The sequence below is a fragment of the Falco naumanni genome, chromosome 2, assembly GCF_017639655.2.
Source record: "Falco naumanni isolate bFalNau1 chromosome 2, bFalNau1.pat, whole genome shotgun sequence".
NCBI lineage: Eukaryota > Metazoa > Chordata > Aves > Falconiformes > Falconidae > Falco > Falco naumanni.
Window position 1 is genome coordinate 79276837 of NC_054055.1, and position 21467 is coordinate 79298303.

The following is a 21467-nucleotide window of genomic DNA, read 5'->3' on the forward strand; positions in this document are numbered from 1 at the left end:
ACATTACTGAAATGATCAACGGAAACAATTAAGCTATGTTTTGGGGTTTTTTTTTAGCTGGATCATTTTAAGTTGCTTTCAGCATAGCTCTGCTGAAAGGTTATTTTTAACTTGAACAATTGTAGTGCTCCTATTTTTCTGTATGGCCTTGCAAACAATTGTATCCAAAGAAACAAGGCCTTGGGGATGGGAAGGTGTGGCTGGATTGGGCTGGACTGGGAAGTAGGAGTTCTTAAGGCAGGTTTCCTGCCCAAACATGCCCTTTCTGGAACTCTAGTGCCAGGTCTGATGCAACCAATAGATAAGAAATAATAGGAGAAAACCAGAAGAGACCACCTTGAGAACCTCTGTCACTTTTTCATTTATGCCACCTAGCTTAATTGATTTTTATGTAATTGAAATATTTTTCTTGGGTCACTTTGTTTCCTCTTCATCAGTTTTCCAGTGTAACTGGGATTCGGGCTGTATCACCCATGTCCAAATGAGAGCTGAGGTAATTTTTTTGGCAAGTGGTGTGAGAAGTCTTATTCTGTAGTTAACTCTACCCTCTTTGCCCTTTGCTAAACAAAACCTAACATGCAGTTTAGAGAAGTTCCACTGTACCACACTGGGGTTCCAACTCTGTTCCTGTGAGTAATTCTGCTGAATTGAAGACAACTACTTGTCCACATATGAGCTACCCCTGTAAATAAGCCTTGCAGGATCAAATCCTCCATTTCCTGCAGAAAAGAGGGATCGCTTCTCATGGCTGGCATGGTAATTAACAGGATTTGGGAAATACATTCTTGCAGCTGCTTTAAAAAGTAACTTCAAAGATTCCATTAATCTTTGCCTCAGAAAAAAGTGATTACAATGTCTTTGGAGAAATATCTGCTTAATAATGTTTTAATGCAAAATATGCTAATAACATAAATATTAAGCAAGCTATGGTTTGTGCTAATTATGCTGATCACATTTGGTGGTGGTGTACATATTCTGTTTAGGACACTGTATGGAACCCAAATACAAAATCTGCAGGTTCTCACTGTGCAGATTTATAAATTACAGCCCAGCAGTGGCAAAAGTGGGCATAGTGAAAGTTCTTCTCTGAGATATTAGAATACATAAAACAAGCACTGTAAGTGGGTTCTGATATCCCAGACAGCGATTCTGCCCATTTATCTCAGGTGCCTCCTTATTTAACCTGAAACTGTGCTGCATGCTGGAGCTGTATTGTTTATATACTCAGAGGTGCCTGTTCTGAGGACTTGCCTCAAGCCAAGAGCTCTATGTAGACAGAAGTGAACAAATCATGCCTCGTAAATTGAGGCAAATGTTATAACTATGTGAGCAACCCTGTGATTAAGGCACTCTGACTATTGAGTGGAGTATGCATTTTGCATAGATGTGTAAATAAAATGTTTGACATGGACAGTGACCCCATTGCAAATAAAATAACCCAGAAGCAGGGACTGCAACTCTCCTTCAGCTACCTGAGAAGCTCCACCATCAAGGTTGTCTCTTCAGTTCCTATTGCTTTTTCTGTACCTGACTGTCCAGTGGACCAAGAGGAGGGCCAGGGCCTTCCACCAGCATGTCTCGCTGTATTGTCTCATGGGAGTTGTGGGTTCATCCTGAGTAAACTACCTAAACCTGCATGTACTCCTTTCTGAGGTAATGCAACAACCAGTATGTGAGCAGTCAATGTGGTAAATTGCCTGCTTTTCACACAGGCTCTAGCTTTATGGACAGCTATACCTTGAATATAGTGCTTTCCTTTTGTGTTTGAAAGTAGTGTTTGAGGTGTAATTTGCACCAGTGTAAGTAACCATCAAAGATGCAAGGATATGAATGCTGAGGTCCAGGTTGTGTCCTTTCTATAAAAATGAAAGGAAATTGCAAAGATTGTATCTTGTGTAATATTGCAATAGCAAGAGCCAGGCAGTGGTCCATGTCTGGAAGGAAAATCATAAGTAGTTATCCACAGCCTTGTTAATTTCTGACAAATGTTACTGTGGTTTCTAGAGTGACCATGTCCGTGTGTGCATGCGCATGTACCTTCAATGACTACAAAAGCCATAGAAAACCCATGCTGGTTACTGCCAGCTTTTAGCCACTGCAGTTTGAATCCCATCAGCTCATCTCAGCTTACCTGTGGAGTTTTAATTTATTGAAATAGTAATAGGAGAGCCTTAATAAAGTTAAGAACAATCAAAAGCTAGTCAAGTAGAACACTTCTTGATCCATGAAGATGATGACAGAAATTGTCAGAGTGCCAGGGATTGATCAGTTTTGACAGCCAGTATTGAGAGATGGTTTCTGACACTTGTGCTCTGGCAGTATTAGATTGCCCTGGCAATGCAAGACAGGCAGAAAACTGGCTGTAGAAAACCTCCCTTTGTGTAAAAGTGCTTGCAGAGATGGTGCTACGTAGGTGAGAGTAGAGGCCATATCCTATAGTGAGAGCAGCCAAAGGGAAGTGGTAGTCTCCAGAAAGCTCCTTCTACCAGAAATGTAAGCTTGATCATAACCAGGAGTGGAGTCCTTTGTACTGAAGTGTGAGTTGATACATTTTTCCTTTCTGTCAGGTGCCTAGAAAATGTGGCCTGTGATTTCTTACAATGATGTGTAAGACAGAAGTAACAGATGTTACCAGATTTACCCATCATTCAGATAAAATACTGGCTAGATGTTCTGTAGCTGATGCAGTCACCTTAATGTGGGTTTTAAAGGACAATTTCACATCACAAATATTCAGTACCATGTTTATAAAAACTTGGGAGACAAGTGGAGGAACTTGTAAAGGAGGCACAAATAGACCAGTGAGGAAAGTTTGTATAGCTTCTAATGCAATTTTCATTAATCTATTCAAACTTCTGTCTGGGATTCTTCAGATCATTCTGCAGATGGTCTTTAGGTGACTAGCTGTTACTGATGCGAATGAACCTGAATGTCACAGAAGTTGGTTTAGGATTTGCCATCTGGCTGTATTGCAGACCAGTTTTGAGAAGATTTACAATAGGAGAGAACTTGTGCATGGCTCTCCAGCAGGACACTTCATTTCTCCCAGCTGTTTATCTTCATGCTTTTTGGTATATAATTCCAAAAAATACAGGGGTACTAAAATTCTAGTCCCATTACTTAGAGGCCAGATATTCCTTGCAGCTTCAGTAAACAGATCTTTCTGTCACAGCAGCATTTTTCCTGCTCTTAACTTTTTATCTTAACCACAGTAATATCTTTTGTCCTTGTTACAAAATTATTTATTTTGTTGTGGTTAAGAGTAATGTTTTTCCACACTTTAATGTGTGAAATCCTGAGTGCTATAGTTTCAAGTCAATACATAACAGTAGAAAGAGATTGTCAAACATAGTGAAACAGAAATCTCCAGTAAAGAGTTTAACCTAATTAATCACATTGAACCCCCAAATTCTAGAGTATATCCACTCATCCCAGGTCATAGCTGCTTGGTTCTTGTTCCTACTTACATTTTGGGTTCATTTAGTTTCTGATATTTAGTTTCTAGCTTGTGTTCTTTGCTAGAGTGTGAAAGAAAGACAATTGCAAAATTGATTTCAGTCTGCTCAGGATATCGCCTCATCACAAAATTATTTTGAAGTGGCATGTGTGCATAATGTGTTGATTTACCAGAAATAGCTGATGTTTCCCTCTATCCCCACTGCTTGTTTTTAAAGTGAATATGTTAGCTTTCTGGTTTTGTTTTTTTAATAGCAAGCTTATACCTGGTGTTAAAAAGCATGGAAAACTCTAGGTTCTTAACACCAGGAGAGCTGCATATAATATGCCTGGAAAGGAGGTACATTGAAAAGAAGACTGTTGCTGTATGTAGAGCCCACATTTGATAGTCTTCTGTTCTGTGTTTTTAATCCAGATTTCTCTAACTCATTCTTTAGTTTGTTGGAAGCGTGCATGCTAATGCAACATCGTCAAAATTCCACCTAGGGGAAACTAAAAAAATGTGCTATGAACTTGCAGGCAGCAATGGTTACATAGTAAGGATGCTTTGGGATCTAACCTGTGCCTATAGTCTAATAACCTCAGGTGGGGCTTACTTCACTAGTCAGACTCTCAGTATCTTCAAAGATCAGCCAGCACTAAGTAAAGATCAGCCTGTAAGAACTTTCTTACATTGTTCCTGGATAAAGTCAAGGCTAATTGGCCTGATTTGAGGACCTGTACAGGAAGTATTTAGTCCTGAAAAACAGCAGGTAGAAATTGCTGTATCTCCTGATTGTTCTGCTGTTAACTAGGAAGCTTACCTTTCTTGGAAAACATGGAAAGTCCTTAAGCAGACACTTAATGACATTTTTATTTGCAGAAAAGTTATAAACTTCATAAAATTGTAAAATGTATTTTACAGTTCTTTATGGCTAAAGCAGCTGAAGTCTTTAATTAAAGCAGAAGGCTGTGGAAAAAAATGAGGTGCTTATGAAATAGTTTAGTTTGATTCAATTTATCTCTTGCAGAGAAAATATGGAGAACAGATGGTAGTGTTGAATAAGGGCTTGCTTGGCAAACAGCTGGCTGACCTGCAGCCGTTTTTGTGCTGTGTAGGACCGACATGTACTTCTGTCACACATGTAATGCCTTTTGTTAGGGGCGGACCTGGTAGCGAAACAAGACTTAAGCTTACATATACACAGACTTCCCTGCTGTTCCCCTTGTCAATGAATACAGAGCATCCTAATAACACTTAGTGTGTATTAATGAAATTATTTTTTTGTCCTGAGTCAAGTCTACACTGACTCTGCTATTCACTTAACAAATAATTTCCGCCATTGCTATTCTCTTAATTCTACCTTTGGATGCTCTTTTATTTGATGTAGAAAAAAAATACTTCTAAAAAATCTGCAGCCACTGCTTTACTGGGATACAGCCCGCTGTACCTTGTTGGCCCTGCATGGAGATGAAGCAGAAGAATATTATTACTGTAAGGGCCTATTTGTCAAAAACTTTCTGGCAGTTTCATGTCCCTGATCTTGGGCTTTCTGTGGCTCATCAAAAACCAAACCACCCTTCTGCCCCCAAAAATTTTGTAATCAACACCTGGCTACAATCCCTAACACTGAGGTGCTAATTGGAAGCATAACTGAAAAGGTCAGGCTGTTTCAAGACCAGAACAGAATATAAGATTAAAGGCAAAAATTAAGCTTGGGGGTGCAGGAGGGGCTAGAAGAGTAAGTAGAAAAGCTGTTGCAGTAATTTAACAAGATTCAAAGTCCTCTGGGCTGCAAATTCACTTTTGACCTTAGTTTGTACACCTAGAGGACTAATTTAGTACAGTTTTTCATACCACATTAACTAGCTGCTGTGTATAGCACTGAGAATTTAACAGGAAAGTAAACCTGTTCTTTTCTTACTGGGATTTTTGGCATACAGCAGTAGTGCTTTTTCCTTCCTCTTCTGACAAATTGGGAGTGACTTAGATTTTTGGAGACATTTTTAATGACGCACCTTTGATGTTCTGTAAAACCACCAAGTTAAAAATTAATATAGCCCCAAGCAGTCATAAACTGTGTTTCCTCCTACACAACATAGCAACAAAACTGTTTATCCTGTTTTACTGTAGAATAATTAGTTTTGTGCTTATGTTCATTTTGGCTCTGTTTCTTTAATGCCTAGTGGAAACTTCTTCTGTCCTGGTGCTTGCCTTAAATGCTTGGGAATTTTAGAAGCAGCCTTTGAGTGAAGGAAGCTGGCCACAAGTTATAGGAAACAAAGGATTAGACTGCTTTTATGTTTTAAAATATGGCCAACCACTTGGGGATTTTTTTGTTTAAAAACAAACCCCAGACATTAATAGTTTTTCTGGTATTTCTTTTTTTATTATTTTGATTTCATTTGATTTATTGCATCTGAAGACAATATCTGTTTTATCAGCTTTTGGAGAGCTTTCATCTATTGCTGCTTGAAAATACATCTAGTAACTCTTCCTCGTATCTAGTCCTCTTATGCTCTAAAGGACGTTAAAAAGCTAGGCTTTGTTTTGCAGCCTGTGGTAGCACCATGAAAGGTGATGAAAGAAGCAAGAAGCTCCAGCTGCTAATAATACCAGCATCTTGAAAATGTTAAAAAAAAGCCCACTGAATGTATTGAAACAAAAGGCTAAAGGCTTTGCAGATGAATGATCACATGGTATGTAGATTTTTTATAAGTTTCAATACCATGTTAATAAGAAATTTATTTTCACTTTCAAATCCATTGCACTCATTTGAAGACAGCACAGTGCTTATAGATCAAAATATGTATGTAACTGAAGGAAAGGCTATCAGAAGCTTGTTTGACAAACTTTCAGGCTTCATTCTGTATGTGTCCAGTGGTCACCAACCAAATGAATGGCTGGAGAATACTTAGACTGATTTAAGATAATCTTGTCCTCATGAATAGAAAAACCTTAATTGACCAAAGCCAAGGTTTTTATTTGCTTTCTCTGACAACTTTCCCGTTTCCTTGAGGGGAAATCCTGAGATACAAAATGTGTGGATCTGTATTCTGGTATAGCCTAGGGAGGAAAGAGAAGCTTTCGTAAAGGCTAAATAGCACAGCCTGAAACACTCATGAAATAAGACTACTTCAAGAAGCATTTGAAAATAAACAGGGAAGGGAAAATCAACATAGCTACCACTTTATAGATAGGAAAAATCCAGTATTTTGGGTTTTTTGGCAGGTCCCAGTAAATTAACACTAAAATCTAGTTTCAAATGTGAATTGAAATTGAAATATGGAATATCAACCAAACTCTAAAGGCATAAAGGTTAATATCTTTAGCAAAATTGGTTGTTGCATATTGATTTCTGGCTGTTGGTAGGTAACTTATGCTTTTGTAAAAAATGTTTATCCCTTTAGAATCCCATTCTTTGATGTTATCAGCCACGTCTTCTCTCCTGTCTTAGATTTAAGGCTCCAGGGAGAAAGAAATGTATTTTCATTGTATGGGGAGACTGTAGCTGTGGTTACAGACTCAGTTGTTTTCTCTGGGACTGCTCTGTCTTGCTGCGTGGGGTGAGAGGTGAGGCAGAGCCAGTAAAGCAGAGATAAATGCACTGAAGTCTGCCACAAAAGTGAGAAACCCCCCCACTGGCAGGTGGATGCACGATAGACCATATGTAGCCCTTTCGTATTCTCCTAAAGGGTTTGAAGAGCTTTCTTCCCCCCTCTGACTTCTATAGTAAGTGCTAAGTACACGTGAAGGTTTTGTTCATGATTAGCTCCATATACACAGAATACCCTGAACACCCCACCGCTGTAGGAGATGAAGGACAGAAACTAGAGCATAGAGAAGGTTTTAACCAGATATTCTGGAGTAAATACCTTCAGATAAGTATGCCCATATTTTTTGTAAGAAAATTGATATGACTGTCCTTATTTTGGTGCAAGCCAAATGGTTTGCAATGCTGCTATAGCTGTTAACATTCCTAATGCGTGAGGATGTGCTGCCTCTGACTGAATGGAGTTGGATTTACTCACAGAACTTAATAGTCCTCATTTTTTATATGTACAACCCTAGAGAATGAATTTGTCTGTTTCAGTAATACACACAAGTATGAATAACTCCAAGTCGGAAATGCAAGCTTTGCTATGCTAGCTGAAGTACCTTAATTCTACCTGTGAGAAGCTTTCCCTGGGGGATGCAGTGTAATTTTCATAGTGAACATTCCTAAACTAGAAAGCTGCCTGATAGTGTAACCATATTAATGTAACCCTGCCACTGTGAATATTTATTTGGACTGCATTGGTGTTTGCCACGTGTTACGTAGTAGAGTGACTTAAATTGGTTTGTTTCATGGAAGGTCATGAGGCTGCTCTTTAGACAGAGTGAACTGAAGTGGAAAGTTCCATCTCTGCTTGTGGCCAAAGTGGAAAGATAAGTCTTCTGGTAAAAGTCAGGTCGGAAGAATCATGGAAATGGAGGTATAGCAGGGACCTGAACAGGTGTCAGACTGTAGCTTATACCCTTGCACTGCTGGAAACTTGATTACCCATATCCCATCACTAGCGTATCATAACTATATAAAGTTGCACACATAGTTACACAGCTCTGCCTAAATGGTACTAAGCATTCATGTTCTGAAATGGTAGTGTTTCAAAACAACACTGCATGACTGTGTGTGACTATCCAAGGTATTGGAGAAATCAGGCTGTAATTGCTAGTAATTTTAAGGGGGAAATGTGCATTCAAATTTGTTCTGACCACTTGTTCTGTTCCCCGCCCCCCCCCAACAGAGACAAGGAACCGGATCTGCAAATGGCAAAGACAAGACATCTGGCGAGAATGGTAAGGGTTGACTATTTCTTGATGGAGAATATTGCGTCAAATTGAGCCAAAATATTTTTTACTGTAATGATAGATGTCAAGTAGCAATGGCCTTGGTTTCATGTATTATCTTTTCAATGTGTTTTAAGAACTGGAAGGGCTTGAATAGGATGGTTTTCTTTATATTTGTATGTTGAAATCTACTTTATGTACCATGGTAAGCCAAAGGACTCTGTGGGAATCAGTACAGATACAAATGAGGCTAGAACAAGACAATGTTAAGTATGTGTGAAAAGGACACAAAGAGACTAGGTTAAGCATTATGGGCAGCTACCATATGAATGGGGAAGGTGAGTAATAGTAACCTAATTGCGAAGGACTTGCTCATACACGTATTTTCTGTGGTCTGATTAATCCCACCTAATTTTAGGCTCATAACTAAGATACCAAAGCTAAAAATCACGTGCATAAAGCCCATCTGAGTGTTGCTGGAGATAGGCTATGGATGGAGCAGCTCATGTGGAAGTATTATATGGCAAATAGGTTCCTAACTTTGGCACTCTACATGAGTGGATGTGCACTCATCCTCCACTGCTTTAAGGGGCAAGTTATGTTTTTTTCAGACTTCAACAAAGGAGATGGCAGAAACCAATTTCTTCCCTTTAAGTGGCACAAACAATTGTAATTATCCCCCACCCCTGAAGAAAATAAAACTGCATTTTCAGTGAAAATGGCAATTGTGTTATAGCTGAAATCTCTGTTTTGTTGCCTACAGGAGGCAGAAATGCTTTACACACAAATGATCACCTGATTAAAATCCAGTTACCATCAGAAACACTTTTCAAAGGAAAATATTTTAAGCAGCTTTATTATATACCCAGCTGAATATGAGGTAACATCAGCTTGTAGACTTTCATGAACAGCATGATGATTGAACTATATAAATATGCTGTCTGCTTCTTTTTGATCATCCAGTTTTAATTAAAAGAATATGTTCTGGTAGTCCATCCCATCTACTGAAAAGCAGGAAAAATGTAAGTCTCCTCTGAAAAGCCAAGGGTTTTCTGAGATGGAATTTTCTGAGCAGTTATTTTGGATATGCATTTTGGCCTTTACGTGTTGGTCTGAACAGAAATTTTGGGCCCTTTGAGGGAACATGTCTTAAAACATTAAGAGGCTTCTTTATGCTTAGTTTTCCTATTACAGAGAGGTGACTTTCCCATAAGGGCTGTTTGCATAATGTTACAGTAAATGAAATCTGTAGATGATGTTCCCAGTATGATAGAACACAAATTAGAGTGGAAAAGAAAGAAATAAATACTTTGGCTTGTTATAGTGTCTTGAATTAGTGGGAACAAATGTACCCTGACAGCAAAGCCATTTGCATTCTCAAGCTAACAGGAAAGGAAAGCAAGCAAAATTATGTCAGCCATTCGGGCAGCATAGGAAACATGTTTTTCTCTTTGCTGTTGGGGCATGTTATGAACTGAGCTCATTTGCCTTAAATTTCTTCCCAAATAAAGTTGTCCTGTTGTCAAATTTAGTCTTAGATTTACTGATCCTGCAGCCTTTTTAAAAGCAAGTCCTTTTTTCCTCAAAGGGAATTTTGAGTGAGAAAAGACTGTGTCATTAATTCAAAAATACATGATTCTAGGTTGTAGCATAGTTTTAGGTATGTAAACAGGCAGATGCACAGTTAATCTTGGATTAATAGATACCAATTATTTTTTGTAGTGAAATTGTAACAAAAGACTGTCACCTATGTAAAATAGAGGAGCTGCAGTGAAGATGAAATATTCCTCTGGTCTCCCCAATCCACATGCTTGCATGAAAATAAAGCAGAATCAGAACTCTGAACCTGAGACCGATTTCTAAATCAGAGAAGCAGAAATGTATAGCTTTTTGTCCTTATTAGCTCTGTGTAGTTAAAACTCAAGCAGAAGTCATTTATTCCTCTGAAAATTCGGATGTGCTATAAACCTACATACACAATATAAACCCTGTTACATGTTTTTTGGCCAGAAGTCTGCTACACGTCCATGTCTTAAATTTTCATTGTGGCTGTTTTTACCAGCCTCTCTAGATGTTTGCTTCCCTGTCAAAAAGAAACTTTCCCTCTTGTTAAAAAAGGGGAAAAACAAAACACCCTTTCATCTTCATGTTAAACATTTTCATAGCATGACCTTTTTTTTATAAAGGCAAACTAGCCTTGCTCTTGATTACAAGGTGTTAGTTTCCAGCAGCTTTTCCTTATGACAAAGATGCTTAGCTTTTTTCAGCGTTTTTGGTGCACACAATGGAGACACTGCTCAGAGTCAAATTTTGTTTGTGCATTGCTTATAGAAAATTAATTTTGGGCCCATCTCTAGGCTGGCTTAAAACTGGACAAAACTGATGACCATGGCAATCGGCATTCTCCCTCTTTGAAGCATTATATTGGGTTGCTGTCACTGTAAAGCATTCAAGCAAATTCAGTCTCTGAAGATTCCTTTTATAGTAGTGGTAGTTTTGGTAGACACAAATTCATGTTCTCATTTGACCTTTGTTAGACAGCGACATTGTATCTGTAGCTGTACTTCGTGCCTACCGCTACAGCAGTGATCTCTTATCTAGCCTTCCTGCTGATGGGGGATTGTATCACACACAAAATGCAGGCTCAGCCCCAATGCATTGAACTGGCAACGGCTCATTCTAGCAGCCTTGTTTTTTGGCTCAGGACGTTGGGAAGACTGAGCTTCAGAAAAGCCAGTGATGTAGAGCAGTGGTACTCACCAGTACAAGTTTGACAATGGGAGAATAAAATCCCATACACAAACTGTACCAGTTGTTAGATTGATGAAGGGACTGTTGTACCTACATGAGACCTTCATTCATCAGCAGTTATCTTCTCTCAGCTTCCTTCTTGAATAGTCTTCCAGGCTGCTAGGTGGTAAGTTATAGGGGACAAAGCTCCCTCTTTCCTCTTTCCTCTTTCAGAACACTGGTCATTAGCAGACAGGATTCCCTTCCACTGTATTTGGTACGATGTATACTGCCATATCTTCTTGGGTTTTATGTTGCCACAAGCCTGGTGATTCTTGAAGCTCTATCAGAATGATAAATACTGAATAATCACTTGTTTTGAAGTAACTTTTTCTCACACTGAGAGTATTGCTGTTAACATTCAGTGACCTTACTGGATGCTGGTCAAGCCCCAGGTGACATTTGTCTATCTTGAACTTTTAAGCAAGTTATAGTTCATGCTTTTACAGGTTATGATCAAAATCAGATGGTAATTCATGTCTTCCTAAGAGAGAGTGACTACTGCATTACAATCTGCTGTCATGGTATATCAGTTGCTAGTGAGGTTAATGGAAAAGCTCCTGATAGCTTCAGTGTGTGCTGTATAATGCTGAGTGCCTTTCCATCCAAAACATACTATACTGCTGTCAGAGAAGTCTGTGTAATTTCATTCTCTTGTCAGAGTTGGAAGAACAAAAATATTGTTGGGAGTAAATTACATAAACTAGTTTTTCTGGGTGTGAACTGCTCAAAGGACCAGTCTAGAGTGGTGTTCCTTTAGACCACCTAGTTTAATAAAGAGCAGTAATACTATGCATACAGGAGCACTTGTGTAAAAACAACTTGTTGTACATAGGAGCCATGTAACTGTAGCTGCCTTAATCTCATTGGGTCTTGAAGGATTTCAGTCTACCTGAAAGAAAAGGTGTACTTATTTGTGTATGGCATTACAGACTTGTAAACTGTTACATAATGCTGTTCTCTAGGGTAGAAAATCCAAAGGGGAGACAGCAGTACTTTCCTCACGCACCTCCTCCTATATGAATCTGACTTGTTCTAATAGAGTCAGTGTGGGGTAAGAAGCTATAACTTCATCTTTGCTCACCTAGTTTGATTAATCAGGCCTATCGTGTTTACAGATGCATCCTAAATGAAAACAGGATGTTCCTACCTTATTATTTTTACGATCTTGTCAATGTCACAAAGTTCCTTTTTAGGTTAACGCTTGTCAATTCTCATTCTATTTCCTGTTGCCCTTTTTTTTTTTAATTTGTAAGCTGGTATCGTACAACTTGCTCTTTACAGCCTAGCACAACTGGCAGGGAAAGAATTGCATCAGAACCAATTACTTCTATGTTCAAATTTATTAATAGGAAAAAGTGATTCTAGATCTCACTCTTAGTTCTGAAAGTACATAAGGCATGTGACTATTAATTGTTACTTGTTAATCATTTTCTTGAAACATCAGCTTTATCATTCAGCAATATGAATATTTATAGCAAAATATGTACTTTCACGTGATGAATGCTATAACTTCCTGGTTCTTAGTGAAATGAAGATGATTAAGTTTTGCATGAACTTACATGCTGTGGTGGATTAGCCTACACAATCATGGCAAGATGGTCAGTTGTACTGAAATTGGAAACCCTTTTCAGTTTCTACTCATTCTCAAGCACTTGTCTTGTCAGTGTATGATCTCTGCTTTGGGGTGGTCAGAAAATTGTAAATGAATAAATGCTCTGCATTTCCTTCTTTTCATACAGTACACCATAGGATGCCTCTACATAAAGATAAAGAAACAGTAGAATTAATGAAGTAAATTTTTATCTTTTACATATAAACTCACTTAAATTTGATTGCTTCTAGAAAACATTAACAGGAATGGAGTCAGGAATAAAGGATCTGTCTCTATTCAAAAGAGTGAATAGTCATCTTCATAGTTATTTACACAGTGTTTAGCTTAATAGAGCTTTAATTCCTGGCCAGAGGTCAGGATCATTATTATAGTATGGTCTAATATAAATAACTTTTTAAGAACTTGAAATTAATTTTCCACTAATATTCTCCAATTGCTATGTAAAAACATACTGTTTAAGGGAACAGCCCTGCAAATAAACTTAATTGTGGAAAAAAGATTTTGAAAAAGGAGGGGACACATGAGGCTATCTTGTATAAATATTCAAAGAATCTCATGGAGCATGGTTTGCTGTATCTGCCCAGGTCTAGAGGTCACATTCTTTAGTCACAGCAAAGGACAGTGACTGAGCTGTAGCATTGCAATGCCTTGTGCATTTTCTTTCCCATAAACCGTTGCTTGTGTGGCAAAAGATGAAACAGTTCTTGCAAGGAACTGCTGTATCGATGTTTTCTTGTTGGGATTTGTTTTTTTTTTACAAACACAACTCTTTCAGATTGTTTGTGATATTTCACCCCCACTAATCAGAAGTTAGAATGGGGAATATTGTATGAACTAATTAATTTTCCTCCCAACACTCAACCTAATACCCAGGAGAACTCAGTATTATCATGCACACCTGTCTTTCACTATGGTGTTCTGCTAAAATTCTCTTGTCCCTTGAAAGTGGTGCTTCACAGAATATTAACTCCCAGTCAGTAACTCAGTCTCTCTCTTCTCCTTCTTTTGGTCTGTGTCCAGAGCCAATTTCTGTCCTATCTTATACAGCCTAGCTGGTACTAGCAGGGATTTAGGAAGCAAGATGAGAAATATTTGCTATATCTCATCCCCCATCTTTTAAAATAGGAAGTCTGTGTCTCAGCAACATCTCTAAACATGTATGTAACCCTCAAACGTAACACATTCACAAAGCTGAAATACAGAGGGTGTTTGAACCCTCAGCATAGCTATGTAAGTGGTATTTGGCCATGTATAGATGGCTTGGGCTCAGAGGAAGATGTAAAAATCCTGTGTGAACTCAACACCATGATCTGGAGCTGAGAGTTTCAGATGTGAGTTAGGAGAAAAACTCAAAGTGAACTGTTCAAAAGGAATCCCATCGCAAGGCGTAGCTATGCATGGCAAAAACACTGCAGGCAACCTTATCTGCCGAGTTTCATTTCAGGAACTTTCTTGGGGACAGCTGTGCATAAAGTTTACCCAGAACCAAACCAAATATGTCTCAGGTCCTCTCCTGGCCTGTATCTCTTCCCTTGCCCAGACTGGTCTGTTTATCATAGAGTACATTCATCTCTTCAGGCAGCCAACATGTCTCAGCTAAAGACAGATTGAGCCTTTAATAACAAGGCGCTCAGATTGTTCACAGATCTTCCCTAGAGAGGATGCTAAAAGGAAGAGAAGGGAATTATACATGAACTTCATTTCCTCTCCTAGGTGGATTTCTGTTTCTTGAGGCCAAGGATAAGTATAAATCCTCTCAAGAGGAAGACTGTGTACTTGTTTGTTTGGGGCAATGATGACAATGAAGGATTGTTCACAAATTTTGTATCAACAACTTTTGATGTTTATCTAGTAACAAAAATTTTAAAAGCAATTATTTTTATGTGTTTGAGATAAGGTACATGCCTTCTGTACTGAAATGTCACCTGCCCTCACACGTGTCCATGCACATGATGCACATGCAGTGGTCATCTGATTTTGGGGGGAGGATCCTCTGGAGGTTAAAATAACGACCATACCCAATCTAAACTTAAGTAATGCTTGTAAGAGCAGATACTGTTCTTACTCTTCTGTTATCTGACAAGTTGGGTTTGATACTGTTCGTTACTACTGCGCTTTATCTGCTAATAAGAAGCTTTTGGTTTTAAATGTTTAAGGAGAAGCATCTTTAAAAAAGACAAACAGATATTGTTTGAAAAGTTTCATCCATTAGCAGAGCCAGCAGTGCTCATAGTGTCTGGCTAATGTCCTGTCTCTGGAATTCCCTGTAAGTTTTCATTTTGTGTATCATGTATAATGACTGTCATGACTACCAAGTAAGTCTACTTACCGACACAACGGATATAGCATTATGCACGTGAAAGGTGTCTGTGTGTATGTTGATGTATCATCTTAATTATGCAGCTTTTTCTTGCGTGTTGTTTTGGGGCGTTTCTCTTCCCTGGGACTGTACTGGAGAAGAAAAGAATGCTTTCCTATCTGATGAAAGAGTACCAGGAGAGCAAATTGAATGCAGAAGTCCCATAGGAAAAAACTCAAAACAACAGAGCAGAAACAGTACAACCATAGAAGAGTTATTCTAGCTTTTTAAACTCACTTTTTAAGGACTTATATTTCAAAATTTAATTTTTTTCCTCCCCTTAGAGCAGGTCCCAGCTAGCTAGCACATATGAGATAGAAAACCCTTACACTTAACACTCCTGCTACACATGAATCTTTCTAGGTACTTATATGGTCCTCACCACCATAGTAACTGAGTATCTTCCAAGTATTTAAAAATAGAGATAACAATAACAATTTTTGCCCCAGTCCATCTTTCTTTCCAGCTTGCTACAAGAATAACTTGATTAATTTATGGGATCTTTGTTTTGCACACAGTGCTTGTATGCAACCTGGAAAACTTGTGTGCCTGCTTAATGTGATGCTCTCAAGCTGAGTGTATCCAAAAATTCAGCTGCATTTCTAAAAACATGATAAATGAACACTTGTATATAAGTATATATACTTACTTATGGTCACTCATACAATCTGCTCCTTTGCACATTTGAAGGAGGTTGAAATGAGCAGAACTGCAGCATTCCTGCAGTGTTGACGTTAGAAGCAGCCCAAGGAAATAATTTTGAATTATGCTCACTTGTAACTTAGTTTCAGTAACTTAGTTTCAGTAGAGGATTGCAGCCTTGTTGTGTTAGATGGTGTGCACACCCCTACAAAAACTTACTGGGTTTTCAGGCCAGCCAGTTTTAGTGAGAAAATGGAGGAGCAGTGAAATTGCCTGAAAGAATGGAGTTGGTAAAACTAAAGATAGAAAGAGCACTGTTCAAGTCTGAAACCCAGGCCTCTTCAGGACACCAAGGAGGATCTTGACATGCTTCTTTGTCCTTGTGCTTTTTTTTAATTTGCATTGAGTCTGGCCTGTTACATTCTTGGTTTGGCCTTGGAGTCCTTGTTTCTGACCTTAGCTGACAGCCACCAATTCCCCATTTGGTAAGATTTTTGTCTCTGTTTCTTTGTCCTTTAAACAATGACAATGTTACTTGGATCCAGCTTCCTGCAGAACTGGGATCCTGGCACTTAGGAGGCATCTAAATCAGTGGGCACTTGAGCACCTGAAAGGTGGTAGGAGCTCCGATCCCTTTTGAGAAGCTGGTCTGTAAGGATCAGGCTTACTCACTAAGAAACTAAGAAAAAGTCAGTTGTAAATTAAGGAAAAAACTAATAGTAAAGACTTGGTGATGCTAGTGAGTTTTGCGTTTTAGATGACTTGTAAATATGCTGGAGCTTCTGTCAAGTGTTTAATGAGGAAAAGCAGAACTGAAATTATGCCTTTGACAAGTGCCATATTTCTTTTGGAAATCAGTCTGTAATTATCACTGTGCTGCCTGACTATGCACCAGGGAGAATGAGACTTATTTCCATGACTGGCACGTAGCTGACATGCACTGGCTTACTTCCAGAAATGTGCGCTCACTTGGAATTGTGCTGTCATCAATACTCTGAGAAACATTTAGTTCTGCTTTGCTGCTGGTGGGAACCTAAATGAACTACACGGGTCAAGCCAGTCCACGGCTAACACTAGTAAACCCAATTATGTTACCTCTGAAATGAATCTGTCCTTACATAATCAGGGGTGGTTTGGGGCTGTATCAGGGCTAGAATCAATGGCATATGTACATAAGCTGGCATATTTACACTGGAAATCCATGGAGCTGGACTGACTTGAGCAAGTTACATATCTATCTCTACATGTTACCCAGACACTAACAACAGATTAATAAAAGGTGGATGTAACTCAGCAGTGTGGTTTTTAATTTAGTGGAAGTGAAAAAATGAAACAGGAACACAATCAATGCACAACAGTGGTTACCAGCATTTACTGTTGTGGAAATATCACTCTTTTTGACTGTACACAGTATCTGTCTTACTTCAGTAGGCTTTTGTTTTCTCCTGTTATTTTCTTTTTTCCAGAAGACTCTGTTTTCTAAATGAAATGAAAATGCTTTTCCACTTAGGAGTTCCTTGTTTGTTAGTAATTTATTAAATGGTTAATATTTTTTTTCTTAAGGTTTTTGAGATTTTAATTTACAGCACACAGCTGTCTTAATGCACTTAGCTCGATGCTCCAAAATTAGCTTGTAATTTCATGTTATCAAGCTCCCTTGTGTAAGGAGGCACTGCAACAGTGGGAGTGTTAAAGACTTGATTAAAACTTGGTCGTTAGCTGAACTACTGACCAGAACAAAGAGCAGTTAAGGCTGCAAAAAGAAGTTAGATGCTACATGAACCAGTGCAACATTTCACCTTTAGTCCCTGTGCTCAAGAGCAGATTTCAGGACCTTATGAAAAGTTGCCCATACAACATAAGAGAAGGGTGTCTCACAGCAGGACTTCAGCCCACATCTGTCTTGGGTTTCTATACCAAGCAGGAGCTGTTAGGATTAATAATAATAAACAGTCACCCTTTCTAGATTAGGGGTTAAATTCTTCTTGCCTCTCTGTATTGGTGTACATATGTGTGAGAGACCTGAAGCTCCAGAGAAATGTATTCCTTCGTGACGTGATGATTATCAGAATGAGCCTCTCTGTAGAGCTTGGTGTTTATAGGTCCTAATCTGATTTAGGTATAAAACTGCTTCTGATTTGCTCAGCTCTATCAAGGCTGAGGAGTTCGTGGGCAATACTAAAATAAGTGTAGGGCTTGTGTACCTCTGGAGTTAAGTGGGTGCTCAACAGGGATTTTTCAGAATGTCAGGTTTGGACCTGGGCATTTAATTTCTTCTTAATCCCATTTCAAGCAATTCCATCCTTATTTAGGTCTGGCTGATCTTGGCCACCTCATGTCAGCTCTTCCAGACATTTTCTCTATGGAAATCCATATGTAAAAAGCATACAAATGTTTCGTGGCTTGAGGTCTTTGTTAGCTAAGCTACTTGGTCAAGCACACTTGCTATTGGTTCATTTTTTCCTCAGACCAGAGTGTGTTATGAATAGGAAGCACTGCAAAAAAAAAAAAAAAAAAAAAAGATTTTTCCATGGAGGAATTATCAAGAGAAGAAACTTGGATAACGCCAGAGATGGAAAAGGCATTTCAAGAGTCACAGTGGAAAATAGGGCAGGGTGCTCTGGGTAGCTCCTGGGAGATATTGTGGGCACTCCAGAGACCGGAACTGAGCTCTCAGCATTTCTCTAGGGTCTCATAATAATAGTATTTCATCACAATTGATGAATGAGTACTCTAACTGTATTTTGAATATCTCATCTTCCATTCTAATTTATACCTAAACCCTTCTGAGACTGCTGGTCGACTGTAGGTGGGGAAAGCATTATCATTAGGTTTTAGTGAAACACTGGCATTCCACAGTGACCAATTCACTAGCTCCTCTAAAAGCTGCCAATAAAAAATGGATGTGTACAAATTTATTCATTAGCACAAACTAATTAAAATCCAGGCTAATTGCCAGGAAAACAATACGTTATTGTAGGATTTCGGAATTCATTATGCTTCTCTACTAACCCAATAGTAACTATCCTGGCTCCACAGTTTCTAATCTAAGTTACAGATCTCATAGTGATAGCCAGGTAGTTAACATTTAGATTTTTGGATTGCTAATGGCTTTTTTTACTCAGTCATTTCTAATTGTATAGGTTCTCCAGAAGTGCTCCTTCCTGAGCATGTGTTGCAACAACTCTCCCTCAAAGACAATGTGTAGGACAGAGTCCTTCATGTGAGCATCCTTAGTTTTATTGCACAGTGGTGCAATTAATTTCCAATACATTGAGACTTTGATATTCTGTAGTTTGAAGCTTTGACTAGCCTTGATGGCTCCTTTCCTTTATTTTTGTAGGTTTAAGGGCTTGTTTTGTTCATTCTACTTGCTTTATGTAGTCACTGTTTACTCCAGCTAAACAGTGCTGCACTATTGTATGTAAATTATTTTTGCTAATAATTTTCTATTTTGGTGTTCATAAAATAATTTAATTCTCATTAAAATTGGTAGCACCTTAAGAGTTTTGGGCTGAGGTGCCTATAGACACTGCAGAGTTTCTGACAGGAAGCAAGAGTTGGAGAAAATTCCGGGCAGGATTCTGTCATTTGTGGCAGATGTAGTATAGCTAAACAGAAGGGTAGGAGGGCAGAGATGAAAAAAAAAAAAAGCTTGAAGATTTGTTTGCTTTTCTGGCCTTAGACTGATTTCACCAAGTCAAATGTAGGTTATCAGGTGTGGAACCTTTGAGAAGATGTGGATGCACACGTAATACCAGACCTCCTGTTATGTTTGGGCCCCATCTTGGGGTGTGGTATGCACCCATCCTGGCTTATACATGTGGCTGTTCATACAGCACAGATGAGAATCAGTTCCCCCCGCCTCTTCATCTCAAATAACCAGGGGCAGAACTCATATAGGGAAGAATGTCTAGACAGAGCTGAGGCAGCTGGATTCAAGGCTATTTGGCATCCTGAATCAGCTACCTCTTGGTGTAGCAGCCAGCAGACTAATTACTAGCAGACAGTGCAAGGCACAGGTGTATTATGATCTCATCTAATGATTTTTTTCATAAAGCAGACAGCTGTATTTTTCACTAGCAAAAATTCTTCGTGACCTTTACAACAAATCTATTCATAACTAAACTGTATCTCTTATGAGTGCTGCCTCTGGGAGACAAAGACATGTTGTGCTGCCTAGGGGAAGCTGGAAAAAAGCATTCTTGGCTTCTTTTAGCCAAGAAGGTAGGACAACAAATGGAAGACCTGTGGGTTTAGACTTTTTTTATCAATGGGTGATAGTATCGGTCAGCAGAGGGCACAGATACAGGCTTTGCCAGTCAGTCATGAGTCATCATCTTGTCCATCAGTGTCACTTTGTCTCATTTCAGACAAGCTTAAGCCTTTGGCTTAAGTTCCTTTCTCTGTAAATTCAAGAGAAAGAAATACCTCTGTTAGACTCCAGTATAAAGAAATCTGGATATTAAGATCCATAACGATACTGTATATGCTTAGCATACCAGCAGACAGGCCCATGTTATGTGCCCAGTGGGACCAAGTGCAAGCCTTGGAGCTGTTCTGCCTGTGTTTAGGAGGCTTGATGGACCTAGTCTGGTGTGACTGTGGGACCTCTTTGAAACTGTGGCCTTATGCCAGAGAAAAACGTCACAATGGTTGTTTAAGTATTTATGGGTTGTAAATGAGGGTCCACATAAATAAAAAGCAAGAGACTGAGTCATGAGACAGCATCCTCTGGAGATCTCTCGGCTAGGAACCATTCCGTTATGGAAGAACATCAAGCAGAAACTAACTTTTGGCTATTCCCTCCACTCCACCCATGCCACAGGCAGACCTTGTGATCAATGCAATCTAGGGGCTGTTCTCAGATGCAGCAGTATTAATGTAGGGGTTTGGTCTTTATTCATCTTAGTAAGAAGATTACCGCTGCTAACTTTAGTGTTTTCTTTATTACATGGTGGACTGGCTGAGGTCCAGAATGAGTTGAAATTAGAATACTTATTTTTTCTTTTTATTAGTTCTTTTTCTTCTTGCAGTAGAAGATGCTGCGTATAAAGAAATCTGTGAAGAAAGCTGGGTCAAGGGGTACTAGTGTGTCTTTGTAGTTGTGTCCCCTCCTCCCTGCCCCCATTTTGTTTGTGTGAGCTTGCAACTCCCACTCTATTTGGTTCTAAGTTTCAGGTTTTAATGAACCTAAATGTAAGCACATCCACAACTGCCATTGTTTCTGGAGTGGGTAGTATGCAAGATAACCAAGAAGTTGCTGGTTTCCTCTCCAAAGTATAAATAGATACAAATTTACTTGAAACCTGGCACGGGAAGGTGTTGTAACTACAATAAATCTGACCGTAGTTTCAAGCTTCACAAACTCTTAGGACATCACAGTAATTTTCTATGCTTGTAAGTCATTTTCTCCAGGATTATGTAGTACTGTAAACGTATTTAGGGCCGGATCTGATCTCTTGATTGAATTTGCAGAGTAGAAACTAGCATCTAATTAACCTGAGCTGAGATGGAGAGAAGCTGCTTCTATTCTTCTGTGTCTTTGTAAGGTTTCTGGCCTAGCAGCAAAAGGCTGAGTACAGCTTCCTATTTCATTCATTACAACTTAACAATTCAGTATAATTGCTTGACATAGTGAGTGATCCAGCCTAAAGCAGCCAGCCTCCTCTTCCAGTGTTACAGATACCTTTTGTTGTTGTAAAAGATGCTGTCTAGATGTGACAAAACAGTTGATAAGCTTGACCAAGTTTATCAGAAAACAAAACAAAAAGCAGTGTAGACTTTCTGTTTGG

The 21467-nt window shown here is 38.9% G+C and overlaps 1 protein-coding gene across 1 annotated transcript in view; it reads left to right on the forward strand.

The window, feature by feature from the left end:
• Positions 1–21467, forward strand: part of PCP4 (Purkinje cell protein 4) — a 51438-nt gene that overhangs the window by 11381 nt on the left and 18590 nt on the right. Inside the window, exon 2 of the mRNA XM_040585108.1 lies at positions 8224–8275. Coding sequence (XP_040441042.1) covers positions 8224–8275 — 52 coding nt within the window. The remainder of the gene's footprint in view (positions 1–8223; positions 8276–21467) is intronic.